A 16,903-nucleotide genomic window follows, 5' to 3' on the forward strand; every position below is an offset into this window, starting at 1 on the left:
TGGCCTTGAAACACTCCAGAATAATTAAGGGGCTTAGATGGTGGTGTACTCTACGGAGCTCTAAATAATCGGAAATTTCTATAAGTAGGTACGCCGCACACATCTAGAGTGGCGACTTTATTGGCGAAATTTGGAAAAAAATGGGGACTATTGGCGACTTTTGGCTCGTTGTTTTGTGACATTGACTCGAAAGTGAGCGGCAACGCTGATCAGCGTACTTGTCAGGGAGCCACAAGAAAGCACAATGGTCTCCTGCTTGCAGAAAAGAGCTTACTGCATTATTTAGGTACATGCTATAAACAGTGGTATAAGTTAGCGTCCGTGAGCAACCTCAGCCAACAAGGGAAAAAGAAGGGAGCAACACATACGGGAGTCTTCTGTTGCATTCATAACGTTGTAGTTGGTTGTATTATCCTGGGAGAACTGGTACGTTTGGTTCACGGTAACCCTAGAAGACAGGCCGCAAACATTTCACACTCAGTAATGTAAAGCATCAAAACTCAGCGTCGTAAGTCGTACGGCTGAGTTTCCCACCATTATTTAAAATTATAACTGAAAGAAATATTCGTCAACATGAATCATCAAAGTACTATTGCCTAAATCACGTACTGGCTGTCTTGTTCCACTGCAATGCTTAATTAAAACAAAATAAGGTAGCTCCGCACTAGTGCGAAGCCTGAGGTAGCAGCGGAGCTAGTGGCATTCCCCTCCTCTTCACCCTCACCTCCAAATTTTCTTTCTCTCTCTATTTCTTTCTCTGTCTCGGTCTTTCTATCTTTCTTTCTCTATATTTTATTTCTTTCCCTCTATCTCTGTATTCCTCGCTACCTTTTTCTAGCTGTTTCTCTCGCTCTCTATATCTTTCCGCCTCTTTCTTTGATTCTCTCTCTTTCTATTCGTCCTTTTCTTTGTGCTTTTCGTCCTCTCTGCTTCTCTTTGTCTTTCTTTCTATGGTAAGTTTTTCTCTCTCCACTTCTCCTTTCTCTACTTCTCACCCTCACATCTGTCCTCCTTTCTCTCACTTTCGCTTCCCACCCCCTTGCTATTAGTGCTCTGCCAGACGCTCGCCTTCGGATGGTGTGCACGCGGGTTCCAGTATGGCAAAATTACAGAAATGTTCCCCTATAATTTCACTCTTTCCCTATCTTCATTTATTTTCCTCTTTTTCTCTTTCTCTGTACTTGTCGTCTCACCGATCATAGTTATTGCACTCCGCACATCAGAAATAGGCACTTTTGTTTTGGTAGTGAAGGAGAAGATGAACACTACGACGACGAGGAAGACGACGAAGAGAGCGCGTGTCCGTTCATGATGATGTTTTTCTGGCGTCACGGCAGAAATGAATGCTGGCCACAACAATTTCGCTGCCAAAAATTATTTTTCATTTGCTTGCATGGCTCAGGAATGATTTCACGATTGCATTTTTCTGCCGCTTTCTAGGATGACGATTTCCTTCAACACAGCGCAGCTTCAAGATTTAGGCTAGGGCTCTATGGCACGCATGGACGCTTCAAAGTTTCACCAAAGGTAGGTAGATTAGACGTGCCAATTACACATTCATCATTGTTAGAAATGTTCTCGATTACGTTGTTTTGGCGAGTAACAAACTACAGATAAAACAATAATAAATATTTTATTTATATTTATTTTGGCACAGCTGTTCAGTTAAGTGGATTTGGAAGAAAATAATAATATGGTTAGAACAGCCCACGAAGCAGTTCAATTTACCAATTGCGCCAGTTACCATAACGTAGTTCCGCGCAAAAAACAGGCAAGAGACGAGTGAGTGTCCTTGTCCTCTCACTCGTCTCTTGCCTGTTTTTTGCGCGGAACTACGTTATGACTGACTCGTTCCAACTCGCCCAACAAGCAACGTTGCTAAGTTACATTGCCAGTTACCAATAGAATATCTTTAAGTACCTAACAAATATCCTGCAGATTTCTCACGTTCTGGTAGTAACAGCGCCGGGTGTACCCCAAAATATAAAGCGCATTATGGAGTATGCTTTACTAGAGCAGTAATGTAGCGTTATGTTAGTCCAAACACTTTTATCACTCATTGATGCACTCAGGAGTTCGCGATGACATATAATTACATAAAGCTCTCAAAGACATTCTTGTTTTGGCAAATATATCTCTCTACACTTTCGATACTATAGATAAGAAATGTGTGCCATCTGCGGAGACATGGACTACAGAAAGCGCCCTTAAGATATGATGGTCGTAGCGGATGCTTTTACGTATGATTTTATTGAGACCTTATGGTATGTTCTTGAAACAGTATACGTAACGCTAAAACAAGGAACTGGTTTTGCATCTATGGTTAATTTGGTTTCTCACGAAGATTTCGTTGCTAGTGATTACCCTTCAGTCATTTGACTGGGGATTTTGAGGCGGCAGAGGGCATTGTGAGCCGTGTAAACCTTGTATTTTTGCTTGAATTTCATTCCTGATAACGAAGGGTAGACGAAGCGAAGCTTTAGAAACCTATTGTAAAAGTTAAGCTAGTTACGCACCGTTAAATGTATCGTATAGCGAAGCTAACTTTACCTCGTAAGTTTCTGCATATTTTTCACTAAATACTTTTATACCACCAAGGTGGCTCGTGATAAGCGTATCTCCTCGTAACGTCGTGTTGGCATTGGCTCAACGACCGCCAGCATCATCGCCGTCATCTCGGTGCTAGCGCTTGGCGTCTAAGGCGGACCGCGACTACTCAAAGAGCATGACAACGTCGGAGGGTGAATGAGCGCCACAAACGAGCACGTGATTATAGTGTACTATACACGTGATTCGTTGCGAGAGGGTAGAGGCTCGTGGCCAACGCGGCCGCTCCATTTCCCCTCTCGGAGGCCAATCACGTGACCTCTTTCCCTTTCCCGCTGCCACGAGGCTCCTTGTTTCTCTTTTGGCTATGCGACCTGCTTTCGTGAACGCGAACGACGACCCCGCACAGGGTCCGCAAAGACCGATACGCAGTAATATATTGGATACTCGATCTAATGGATGGATTGCTACGCTAGAATTATTTCGTTCAATCGGGAAGTTCGTAAACTCGAGAAGGGGGTTTTCGGGCTCTTCTAAATTTTTAAATTGTAAAGTTGGTACAACTAAAAGCTACCAGTTCATTGTTCTTGCCACCAATCTACTGCTGCGCATCTGAAAAATTGGCTAGGGCCGCCAGAAGAAGGCCATAGCATGGAGACTGCTATGTAGCCAGGAAATAGGCGGCACCATGTCCGGGCGATGCGGCCCAGAAATACGATTACGTGAATCAATGACGGCCGAGCGATACGCGGAGAAGCAGAGAACGAATGGCGTGATTGTGGCAACAGGTGGAGTAAGATAGTTGCAAGAATACAATTAGTGCCACGAAATCACGGAATCAACCACCGCCACCCCTTGCACCAAACGGTGCGTAAGAGTGCTACCGGCTGCAGAGTTCATTGCTCCATGCGGGGGCGCGGCATGCAGCCTCGCCCTAGAGTCACTGTATATGCTACCTTTAGGTAGCAGAGTAGCGCATAGGTCCGGCTAGCAACCACGGCTATGCGGTGAAATCGCACTTCGTTTTTGCAGGCGACATGCCTACCGTGTCACCGATTAACCTGTCTGGCGTGTCGAAGACCGGCGATAAGCAATGGCTGTCGATGGCTAGTGTTAATTCAGGTCGCTGCAGCGGCGGCGTGGAGAAATAAAAAAAAAATGGCCCAAGCGGCAGCTTCTCCACAATACATGGTTGCTAGCGGCGTTGGAAGACAGATGCGCAACTCTGCTACCTAAAGGTAGCATATACAGTAGCTCTACCTCGCCCAACTTAAGCTAGGGCCGTGAGTAAGGCGCCTAGACGTTTTAATGCGATAGCGTTAGAGCGCACGCTCGAAGAAAAACCATTCTCTGAAAAAAATTGAAGGAAATCCCCGCTTTCTGTCGTCAGGTATTTGTAAAAATTTTTTAAAAATAGGGTTTGACGGTGAAGCTAGTTCTTTAACTCGGGTTGATGATAACACTGTGCCCTCTAGGTATTTTTTGTACAATCAAAATTTCTTCGTTAGATCGGAACTTTCTAAAATCGGGTTTCGTTAGATTGAGTGTCAGCTGTATATCAGCATTTAATAAAATAGCGGTCTCATTCAATGGGACACATTCGAATGCAAATATATGGAACTCGATAATTAAAGTTTCAGAACAGTCGCATTAAATCTCAATCATTTTGTTATTTCTAGTCCCTAAATGCAGGAATGAAATAGGCGAAAAGGTGATGACTTACCATGTTTTCGTGCTAATGTTTTGATATTTTATGAAACCGTCCAAGCGATGGCTACTTTCATTCTTGTTCGTAAGCAAACTACTCAAGCATTCAACTGACTCGTTGAATCCATTGGGATAAAAGTTCCTCTCCAGCATGTCATACCTAGTACCGTTTTTTACGAACTGCAGACAGAAAAGAAATATTTTGAGAGCGATAAGCCTCACTCCAAATTTGACACGCGAGCATGCACTAATGGCAAATTTTCGTAACGTGAATTGGTTGCTCAAAAAAAAAAACATATTGTGTTATTATTCTGACTAGCGAATGCAATTATTTTTCAATTTCTCTAAACGCTATCGCTGCAAGTACAGTTAGTCTATTAATGATTCGGAGAGTGCCGCTGCAGAGTTCAATAAAACCAATAGTAATGTCTGAAAACAGTAGCCAGTTTTACACATTAACATTATGATGCATATATGCATCTTGTAAATGCTCCCTAGTCATCTGCACACGATCACGGCGTACAAAAATCCATCCCGCTCTCAAGAACCGATGCTGCAATGAAATTTCGAGAGATTTGTAACGATGACAGAAAATTTGTGTGGAGCGCACCAAGTTTACAGCACACACGACTGCATAGTCTGGACCCGTCTCGTCGACTTCGGCCTCCGTCCGGACTCTGTCGGCTCGAGACAACGGCGTTTTGCAGAGTGTGGCTTGGTGTCCATTTCACCAAATCGTTTGCCTTCCGAATCGGCATAGAAGACGGTGCTGCTTGCAGCCACTGCGGCAGTGGAGAAACGATAGACCACGTTCTTTGTCGATGCCCTCGCTACAGCGCGCATACACTGCCACTAGCTGTTGTGCTGACCAGGCTTGACGATAGACCCCTGTCGGAACAGTCAGTGCTAGAATGCCGACCCGAACTGGCATCACGCGGGAAATCAATTAAGGCCTTTAAAAATGTTTTGCGTGCCAGCGACCTACTGAATAGGCGATAGTACTCCCGCTTTACACCTTCCTTATATTTATTTGTTTTTTACGCTTTCCATTCCATCTTTCTTTCCATTTCCCCCTCCCATTACTATAGGGTAGCAAACCGTACGCTACAATTCTGGTTAACCTCCCTGTTTTTTTTTTATTTTAGTATATATATATATCTCTCTCTGTGAGTCTTGTTAAACTTGCGCAGTATTCACTTATGTGCTGAGAACAGTAGCAACTATGTTGTGAACACGATAATTGGACGAGGCTTTGCTGAGCACACGCGGCCAGTTTTTGTAAATTCCTGGAAGCAAGCTAAGAAGCCTCATAATTATTTTCTCACAGTATAAGTGCCAAATTTATATTCTTTATTTAACAGCTTAACATTACAGATTAAAATTTCGCACTAATCGGACTATGTGCCTACAGCACAAATTACGCCAGGATATGAAAAACGGTCCATGTAAAACTTGACATTTATTACTGGAGAAATAAAAAAAAACAAATGAACTTTTACGTATGTGATTTGTTTACTACGGGAGCGAAGTTTAGTTCTGTAAAGTGGGAGCGAATCTTCTTCCGTATATTACACATAATATCAGTTTCTACATTAGCAGCGGGAGCTCAATACCTGCTAAGTAGAATGGCGCTTTCATTAGAATATTTTCTAGAAATTGATGCACTTGCGGATTCTTAAATGCTTGGATTTAAAAAAATACTAATTTTTATCACAAATAACCGCCTCCATATATGAACTTACGTAATAAACACTGAACGTAATAAACATTACGTGTATAGCTCAGCTGCTTCTTTACTCATCATCTCTTCACAATAGTTTTTTCTGTGGGGACTTTTTGTGTACTGCTAACACTTTTGTCGCCAAGTTTTGTTTATTGCACTTCAGAGTGACACTGTATGTGTGTTCTAGCACGAAACCTCAGTTTCATTGCTCGCAAAATTACCTAAAGTATTAGGGTAGGGTAGTGTAAAGGGCCGATTTGATGTTTACCTTGAAATAGATGGGGGAGCTGTGTTGTCTGTGCAACTACGATATCAACGTGTCAGCAGACAAATTTAGTAGCCCGTCCCTTATCGGCAAAATGTGGGCAAGCGGAGCTTGGCGTGTGCGTGTTTAACATGCTACTTTTATTTATTTATTTCAATAACGAAAGTGTTTTATGCCAGTGTCCACCAAAATTTCAGTGACGTATTTCCGTCACGGAAATGACGTGAAAAAAATGGACACGATGAAATCACAAAGAACAAATGTTCCGTCACCGCGAGTCAAACCCACGACCTCCCAGTCCACGATAACAGAAGCCGGACACGCTATCCACTGCGCCACGGTCACAAACTCTGAATGATTTACAAACGCGCCTTTTATATCTGACACTTTCACCTCTTGGCTCTTGGTCTGCGGGTGGTGTCGGCGTCTGGGAGCGGTAAAGTGAAATAATGCATCATGGCTGTGGCCTCCACAATTAACTCCTGCAACGCGTCGTGGCTACGCGTCTCCCATTAGCACGTCTTCAATATGAGAAGTGTAATTTTGTGGGCGCCCTAACACACCGCGATGTGGCTACCATACGCTCGGCCTCGCTCATAGCATCCATCCATATTAAAAATAGCTCTGCGACGCGCGCCTGCCTTGCCCTGCTTCGTCTGGCTGTAACACCGCGTTCACCGCTTACGCTCACCCCGACAGAAATCGCAGCTGGGCTAGAGCGGAGACACGACGCGCGTTGCGATTCGCTCTAGTGTGGTCGTAATGTTCTGTTTACTCTTTAACATGCCGCGGCATGGCGGCCTTAGCCGGCGCTCTTCTGGCGGTCACACCGCATTCTCTTATTACATTCTCAACGTTAACAACTACAGCTACCACAAATGTTTCTCTAATCTTTGATTATGAACTTAGTCGTTGGGATGGAGATGTGCCCCAAGCGTCGACTTGTGTGCATCCACGTTAAAGGGTGTTATGGCTATCAAACACCAATAGACATTCGGTAAGCTTTCTTACATCAATGTACAGTAAGCGTTAAACTACTTCTGTAAGGAGACGTTTTACTTTCGTGTTAAAGCGATTCCTATGACGGAGGGATCAACCATCTTTTCTTTTATCCATCGCGTTGCGCAATGCTTCCTCCTAACAGTGTGCTTCCTCCGTGACGTAATTAGACATTCATATTCCTACTAATCAGCGTAGCATTTCAGTTTTTGCTGGCAACGACGGTCAAGCGTCCATATCCAGGCAACAATAGATTATGCCAACGTGAAGTGACAAGTTACCTCGACAAAAGATCTCATTGTCATGTCAAACGGCTGATCGTCGAGAGCCCCACGTTCGAGATAGCATCATCTGTTGCATAAGGGCGAATACAAATTGGCATGTGACCATTGTGCCTTCGAGGGCCGCAGATCTGTAAGCTCGCCGGCACCGGATTTTTTATATCCGACACCGCCATCGAAATTGCAAGCGTCATTTGAAAGAGCGGGACATTTCGAAGCAACAGTCTAGAATACACTTTCCTAAGTGAACTACGGCGTTAGCGCAAACTTTGCCTATAGTGTAAATAGACGATAATATTCACTTGCAAAGGCTGAGGTCCTGGTTCCATTTATTTTCTCTGTCTTCGCTAAAGGTTCCTAAAAGCTTAAGTAGTAGGTAACTCGTGAAGCGAAAGTTCACAAACGTCTTCCTCCTCCGCTTCCTTCTAGCGCCATTTTTTCAGGCTGGAGACGCGCGGAATCAAAAACTTGAGGCAACATTCGCCCGTGCCTTAGCATTCATTTAAAAAAAATTAAAAGGCTGTTCCACCCGCCATGGAAGTTTTACGAACTGCGGAGCATTGATGTGCCTGGGTTTCATTTGTGCTGGTCTTGTATTCATCTGATGATTTCTGTTCTTCAGTGTTCTTTTCTTGTGTTTATCTGTTATTTTCCTGTGATTATGACATATGGTATATTCTTTTCTTTTGATTACCTGGTTTGTTTAGCGATTATCTATTTTCTATTCTATCATTTCCTTTCCACGGTTGTTTGCTGGCCCGAGCAGGGTGCGGCCAACTTACGACGCTGACATTTCGTCTGCTCTCCTTTCTTCCATAGATATGTATCTAACTGCCGGTGCTGGCATTTCGCTGCGGCTTCTCTGGCTGGGACAGACGAATTAGTCCTTCGGCGACGATGGCGTTCTCGGGCAAGCAAAGCTGACGTGTCAAGCGCACAGCCTGCTCAGCTTAAATGTACAAAACGTGGGGCCTGCGTGACGCCAACGCGAGCCATGAGACGACGCCAGAGCGGTCCCTTAAACTGCTTTGCAGTTAAAGTAGTACAGCGGGGATGGAAAAAACGCGAACAGTGCGGCATCTGCATTCTCTGCTCTTTCTCATTTCTTCTCAAGCAGTTGTAGCCAGGATGGCAATAAAAAACCACTTGAGTCGTCCACGATACAATCACGAACCATTCTAGCATCCTTTCATTGACATCAAGGTGAGATCTGCGCTGATCACGTTTTTTTCCATCCCTCCTGCACCTGTGATTTATTGCGGCAGACCAGCTTACAAGTCGGCTGCTGTGAAGCGCTATGTTGCTGGGCGTCTATTGATTACGTTACGGGTACATAAAGCCACCCTTCTGAAGAGGATGAAATATTTTTATGTTTTCACTTGACGACACGGCCGGACGTATTTATTTACAGCTATTATGTGTGCCTAAAATAAATCTGAGGCAGAGATAATCATATCTACGACAGTGCATATGTCGCTCTCCAACCCGCTAAATAGCTGGGCAACACGAAACCATGATTTCATTAGGACGCGCGTCACACTTGTTGACTCTGGCTTAATTTTCCCACTTGGGGGTTTTAAAACTTGCCCTGTCTCTGAGTGCATGGACGACATTACGTCTTGCCCTCACCGAAATGCAGCAGCACTTGCTAGCATTTCGCATCTAAACTTTCACCACTAACTAAGCGAGCGGCGATGCCAGCTGGTGCAGTTTACGCTTGTGCTGAAGTTGGAAAAATATCACCGCCCAATAAATTCGTATGCATCTGGATAACCAGCGAAGCTGAAATACACTCTCCCGTTCTTTATCACTGGTTCAATCCCAACATTTCATTAAAGTATTTCTGCAGTATTCCTTACGTCTGTTGAGTAATCTCAAATCTGGTTGTTTGCCGCCCGTGCGCTTCTTTCTTAATTTTTTTTCTTGGACCACTGGTGATTGGGAGAAATTCGGCAATTTCCGCGGCGTATAAGCGCTAGAAGGGTTTGCGTTCTTAGGAGGGACAATCTTTGGTTCCGCCTAAACATTCAAAGCTTCGTTGTAAAAACAACGCCATAACAAAAAAAAAAAAAGAAATGAAAGAGCTCCTATCCTCGCCTTAGCCTATCATCGTCCGTTTCCTTTGTCCGTATGAGCACTGTGTCTTTGTCAACTTCAGGCAGCACGAACTCGGTAACACAACGTCATTGCCTCTCTGGTGCCCAGCTGTGGGCAAATGAGCTTCCAACTTACGTCAATCACTCTAATACAAACTTTAATGTGTGTTGACATTTGCAGAAGACCTACAAGTACAGCTAGTTCACGTGAAAAATGTTTGACAAATACTTACATTCCACCCATCAGGACTGTTCGAATCAGAATCGGTAGTAGCAGGCGTCTCCGCAGGCGTGTCCTCAACCGCTGCTGAAAGGGCAGAAGCAGCAAGAATAAAGAAAGTCAGACCAAACATCATACCGATTAGTGGAATGTCTTCGCACTGGGTTCAATTGTGTGATCCCTACCACTTTATATATCTTAATGACAATGCTGGCTCGCATGATCAGTTGGTGACGATCATCACAAGAGTATTAAGCAATACTCTTTTGAGTATTGGTTAATAACCAACAAATAAAAATTCCATTAGGGCATTGCACCTTGCAAAATTTTCGCTTGCTTCCATACGTAGCAAGGCATCTATGGGCGTGTAATTTTTTTCTTGGTTTGTTCGTTTCTTTCTTTGAATGTAAACAGTTCTTGGATGTTGTTTATTGTCAGCAGAAGAATTCCGAGTATTAAATTGATATGAGTTTCAGGCGTAAGATTTTCACCAGTCAAACTCTGCATGTTGGCTCTGCATTCAAGTGGTTGAAAAGGCAGCTTCCCACCGACAGGGACCGAACCTGCAACCTTTCCACTCGCCCGCCCATATACTCGCCGTCATAATCGAACCTCAACACTTGCCGCCATGGCTGCAAGCGACCCTGACTAACACTCCCAGATTAAATGCACATATATACCCGACAAAATGTACTGAAGGAGCACTATCGCCGTAGCTCAATCGGTAGAGCATCGGACGTGTTATTCGAAGGTTGCATGTTCGTTCCCAGCCGTGAAGGCCTAGTGAGAACTAATAAGGTCAATTCAGACCCAGCATGACCTAGCAAGACCTAGCAAGGCCAAGTAACACCTAGCAAAACCACGTCCAAATTCAAATAGTCCAGCCTCGTTGTGTTATGCCATGCGCGACTTACCGCAAGCTACGCCATTCTTTTTAATTATTTTTTCTTGTATGCATATTTCACCCATCTACAACGCCGCTGACGCCGGTACCACATTTTCGGTGACACGGGGTCTTTCACGCTGTACCGTTAAGATTTCCGAAGTCTTGGTCCCACATACCTGTATACTTCGGGAAGCGACATGCGGGTATGTGCCACACATGAATGGCGAAAAGGATCATCAAGACATGCGCCGCAGGAAATTCGCCTTATTCGTGTCATGGCCTGCGAATTGTGTTCTTCATATACTCAGGTCCCCTAAGTCACTTTTTTTACGCACCAAGGAAAGGAGACAACCAGGAGAGCCCGCAAAATGTAGGCGCATAGATAGATAGATAGATAGATAGATAGATAGATAGATAGATAGATAGATAGATAGATAGATAGATAGATAGATAGATAGATAGATAGATAGATAGATAGATAGATAGATAGATAGATAGATAGATAGATAGATAGATAGATAGATAGATAGATAGATAGATAGATAGATAGATAGATAGATAGATAGATAGATAGATAGATAGATAGATAGATAGAAACGGTCAAAGTTCCTTTCGTTTGGTAAGAGGTTACGTTTCGTGCCGTGTTATTCGCGCCGCTTTTTCATCTCGCTAAGAAATAACTCGTATTAAATCTCCAGGCCGGCATCGCAGTCACAGCGCATCGCAGTCACAGTGCAAGCTGGCAGTGCGGCATTTCTAGAGCCCGTTGTATAAAAACTTGGGAAAGTACTAAAAGTACACTGCCAGGGTACCCACTACACCACATCAAAATTTTTGCGAAGTAGGGACGCACTTACTAAACCATTATTCATTATTTTGCGCAGAAGCGAGGATACAGCTACGGATCCCGGATTGCATTTTGCGCAAAAAATACGAACACGAAGGGAAGAACCACGAGACGAGCGCAGTCTCCACGAGACGAGCGCAGTCTCGTGGTTCTTCCCTTCATGTTCGTGTTTTTGGGGCAAAATGCAATCCGGAATGCAATTCCAACTCGCCCAACGCTCAGTTCTTCTAAGTTACGCATCGCTGAGATATTATGTGCACTTTGTTCATGCTGTGGCTGATGAAGAAGGAGGAAGATGACTGAGCCCTTTGTAATGAATTGGGAGCTTTAAGCTATATTCTCATAACGCATTTCACTTTGTGTGACGCCTGGTTGTTATTGAATTGAATTGAATAATAATTGAAGTTTATTTGCCCTACATTCTTACAGGATCGGGAGCAGAGGCTAAAGGCTATACAGCCTGACGTGGGGCCTCTGCTCCTGTATAGAGTTTGGCACGCAGGACGCTGAGCATCTCAACCCCTCGCAGATGTTTTCAGAAATGAAAGAATAAAACAACAAAAATTACCATGGTCTTGTTGCACAATTTCAGAGAAAACATAAGAAAAAATCTTCATCACAAAAGCTTCATCTCAAAAGAAACTTCATCAATACACAATGTGAAATAAAGCATAAGAAACTACAACACATAACTAGTCTTCTACCACGCTACATTACATGTGTTCACGCTATTCCTTGCGGTTGTATTCCCGACATGACGACTGTGTGGGGTGTTTTTCCAGAGGAGTTTCAAGCACCGGCGTGGCTCTGCGGTAGAACAGTCGACGGCCACGCAGAGGGCCCGGGTTTAAATTCCAAGCGATTGTGGATACCTTTTCCCATTTTGTGCGATACCGGTTGCGGATACCTGTAGCGGAGAATAACTACACCACAAAAATCAGCTGTTGTTGTGCTCTCACAATAGCTTTCACGGTAAATCGAAACACACGGGCCGAAAACGCGGCTGCCAAGAGGGTTTGTGCTCGTAAAACCGAGCGCATGTGGCAAGCAAGAATAGACGACCCGTGTCGCGAAACGCAGGAGGCGGAAACAAGACGCTCGTACCACGCTTGTCAAATGCATACGCTGAATTGAAAAGAAACTTTCGGGACGGACATTTCGCATTTATTTGCAGGGTCCCTGGTTGGCTAAGTCTCCTAAATTCTGTCGCACCGCGTTGCCACGTGGTAAACAATTCCGCTGGTTATCCACCTTCACGGCGTGGAATGAATCTACTCTTTTTTTTTTCGTTAGAATTTCGTTAGAGAAAATACGTACCAAGAGAAGCTAAGTTTCCTAGTAGCAATAAGATTTGCTTTTCTTTTCAAGAACCCGCGCAGGAAGCCTTTTTTACAAAATGGCAATAGCGTGAGCGCGAGCTTCCAAGTTGAAGTTCAGTGAGATCTACTGATGTCGCAAAGCTGACAAATGTTCCTTTGGATAAACTTACTACGATTTGTCAATATATGTTCTCTAAATCGAAGCTGTATCTTAGGAAAGTAAAAAAAAAACGTAATGAAATCGCGGTACCGGGTCTGACGTACCTTGCAAAGATGTAACAGCATCAACCCGGTTTTCTCGATATTTGTTTCTTCACTGACGTTAAAGCTTTTTTACGAAAGAAGAATAGACCCTGGCACTGAAACAAATAATTTTAGTACTGTGACGTCGTGTGCGTTCTTATCAATCTTCTGTCAACGCCAGAAATGACCTGTTCTGAGAACGTCATGATAAACATAGGCGTGCGCAGGGTTCCCCGTCAGGGGGGAGCGGGGGGGGGGGGGTGAAGGTTCATCGCCGCCTTCCCAGAGAAAGTGCGTCCCTGACGCTCTTTCTCTGGCCTTCTTTGTTCTTCTTGCGGTGTTTTAGGCGTCTAGAAATTCCCTCATTATGATGAATCAACTAGCCGAGTGACAAGTACTTCTAAGTGCACGGGCCTCAGGGGTATTATTCTCTGTCGAAAATGCGGCGGCCACGGCAGGGATTCGATGCCGTGAGCTGTGACATCTGATTCATTGTTTATTTGATTATCGTCAGGTACCACTCTGTCGGTAAACAACTCGCTGTATGGTTTTCATAGTGAAGAACGCTCCTAAGCATTTTACAATTAGGTTCCATCTGTATCTGGTGATACGGTGATAATCACGCTAGCTTCTAAGTATAGCGTTGAAGATTCACGGGCGCTGACTCAGCTCTGTTAGCGGTGTCTTGACCACTGGCGCAAACCTTTTGACAAACCTAAATGGAATGAGCAGAGGATGGTTCGGGTTCTCTGGGTTGCTCCTTTTGTTCAGCAATAATGACGTTGCCGCAATGGCCAGTAATCTGAACCAATGGCGGGGAGCGAAACGGTAAACATTATTTTTCGACTTTCTTCGTTCTTGCGCAGACCGTAGGAGCCTAAGGTTCGCTTTTGAGAGTTATATTTAATAATAATGGTAGGGGTTTTACGTCTCAAAATAAAAATATCATATTGAGGGACGCCGTAGTGGAGTATTCCCGAAATTTTAACCATTCGGTCTTCGATAACGTGCACTAAAATCTGAGTACACGGACCGGTAGCATTTCACCCCCATCGAAATGGTGCCGCCGCCTTCAAGAGCTGAACGCCATAGCGATATTCGGCTCCTTTCGAATCGCGCTTTCTTTCACTTGCCATAACCTTGAGAAACATAACCACGTGACCCTCATGACACAACACTTCTTTCATAGTGCGAAGTAGGATTTACATATTACTGTTGTTACGTTTCACGTTTAGAATGTGCATTATAACAGTGCTATGTGCAGACTACCACGCGATACACAATGGTATTTAGCGCAAACACAACACAGCAGACGAAGGAGAGGAAGTTATTGCAGCGCATTCTTCCGACTAAAATTTATTTGAAAGGAGCACACATACATATACTGAACAAACGACCAAAGAAAAAAAGAGAAAAAAAAAGCAAAAGAAAAAAAACTAAGAGTAAAAGGAAAAGTATATGCAACGAAAAACGTGCCCGCTTGAAAAAGAAGTCTCTGAGGAAATAAGTGTGCCGGCGTTGCGGCACACTATATTGAATATGTGGTTGATGATGGCGATAAGAATTGATGTGTTTGTCTTTCATCGATGGCCAGCTTTCAACTACTCACTCGTTACACATATCACATGCGGTGACGCCCGATAGACACCCACGCTTCTGCCACACAGTATTACAGCGATAAGGTAACTCTAACCAACATAACGTCTGCATTGCGGAAACTTGAAAGTGCTCCGGTCTTCTTCCAAGGAACTTTTAGGCAATGGTGTACATCCTTATTAGAACACATGACTGTCACGAGAGGGCCTGGGTTTCAATAGGGTTCGAATTCAGAATTATTATTTGCACCCATCGTGATTCTTCAGTGACAATAAGCGACGCCGACACCGTCGCCAGCATTTCTGCGTGACGGGCGCTTTATGGGTACCGCAATGTAAAAATTACATTCTACAAAAAATGCTCCGCTATGGCATGTTCTTGTTTCGGGGTTTTCAACCTTGTGCCTGCGACTATCTCAGCTTTCTGTGAGAGCTATGTTCTACCTTGACGTATGTACACGGCTGATTCTGCCTACTACATTTCTTCATAAAGCGTGATGGTCGATGAACCTTCGCACGCGAGGCATCGAAAAATTGTTCAGAACGCCTTGACGGCAAAACTCACTGAATCACAAGATTTGGATTTTACAGCAGCACTATTATAGCCGAGGTGCGCCTTGTGTCGTAGATGGAAAGTTGATATCATCATGATGAACCGGCACATGCTCACTGACCACCCAAACGCTATGTACCAAGCGAATCCTTAATGCAGTGGAATTCGCCCAATTTCTTTTGGCATATATGCGCATTAGGAATTTTAGAGCAGATCTGCTTTGTTCGTGGTTAGCCATGTGTTGTAGATAGAAGGTATTAATCATCATGAACCAGCACTCGCTCAATGACCGTCCAAGAATTCTGTAAGACGGATAAGAAGACAGGTTGAAATGTGCCTACCAGCTCAAATTTCACAAAGCCTTGCGCGACCTATTGCAAGCTGTGCTCATTATATACAGCAGAGCTGTTATGGTCGACGGTTGCCGTGTGTCGTAGATAGCGAGTTATTGTCATAACAAACCAGCGCGTGTTCAATCACTACCGAAGCATTCTGTACAGGTGCTTAAGAGGCGAGCTGAAGCGTGCCCACCAGTTCTGCTGTGACCCAGCGTTGCCAGGCCTCCGTACAAACCACTCTAATTTATTTCTCGTTTTGGTACTGTCGCGTTCGCTATGAAGCCGCAGACACATCGTTATTTTTCCAAGAGCACTCAGGAAATACCTTAAAAAATCACCCGCACCACATGATTGCATTTCCGCCCATTGCATGCCTTTACGAAAATTCCTGTTCATTTTCCTCTAAGGCAATATTGTCGAAATGTTGGGTCTTTGATCAATTGTATCGCAATACTCATCTACTTGCCTCAATATTTCATGAACAATGTTTCTGTGGAGTAACTTACAATAAAAATTTCAAAGGCATGATTGCGTCGTTATATCGTTGTCGAACAATTTCGTCAACAGTATATCTGTTGCGTTGTTCGCAGCAGGAATGCCATCGATATTGTTATGTCAAAATAACATTGAGGAATATTTCAGCGACCATATTTCTGCTGAGTTTACAACAAAAATGTCACTTACATACTTCTGTCGAAATCATCAAGAACTTTTTTGACAGCAATAATTCAGTTGGGCATTGCGCAATAAAAGTATGTATGAAGTTGTTATTTAGAAGTGCCAGTGACGAAGTGTTGACGCTTGATGTTACGATCTTGGGAAACAAAGTAGTCCACCTGCCACGAACCCCGGCTAAGCTTCATTTGTTTCACTTAGTGTCATTGTAGCGCGCTAGTACATGCCACGAGAATCTGAACAAGAGAAGACGGCGACGACGACACGACAAGCACGAGATGGCTGCGCCTTTTCCTGTTCGCGTCTGGCAAAATGGCTTCAGAAAATGTTTTGTTGGTGGACTCTCAGCTTCGACGTCCGTCTGTCTGTGTCGACAAATTGGTGACCTGGACTTAGCCTGATCGCTCTGGCTTCCTCAATTACGCGTCCCTCAGCAGCTTCGCTTGGCGTATACAACTGCCAGGAACTGATCGTGCCAGGATTGATCAAAGGAGCGAATTGCGGAGGGAGAGAGGGAGACGGTGCCTTGCCATCTCCCCGCAAATGTTTTCACGGGAAGTTAATGATAAAAATATCACGTGCGAGTCATCGCTTTCAATAAAAAAGCTC

General features: G+C 44.1%; 1 protein-coding gene across 6 annotated transcripts in view; it reads right to left on the reverse strand.

Annotated features, from left to right (window-relative positions):
• Nucleotides 1-16,903, reverse strand: part of LOC119399802 (uncharacterized) — a 129,005-nt gene that overhangs the window by 22,517 nt on the left and 89,585 nt on the right. For all 6 annotated transcript variants that reach the window (XM_037666650.2, XM_037666654.2, XM_049417847.1 and 3 more), the window contains 3 exons: nucleotides 9,852-9,925; nucleotides 4,271-4,434; nucleotides 369-448 (listed from right to left, as the gene is read on the reverse strand). In XM_037666650.2, the coding sequence (XP_037522578.1) occupies nucleotides 369-448; nucleotides 4,271-4,434; nucleotides 9,852-9,925 (318 nt within the window). The remainder of the gene's footprint in view (nucleotides 1-368; nucleotides 449-4,270; nucleotides 4,435-9,851; nucleotides 9,926-16,903) is intronic.

Source organism: Rhipicephalus sanguineus, chromosome 7 (genome assembly GCF_013339695.2).
Source record: "Rhipicephalus sanguineus isolate Rsan-2018 chromosome 7, BIME_Rsan_1.4, whole genome shotgun sequence".
NCBI lineage: Eukaryota > Metazoa > Arthropoda > Arachnida > Ixodida > Ixodidae > Rhipicephalus > Rhipicephalus sanguineus.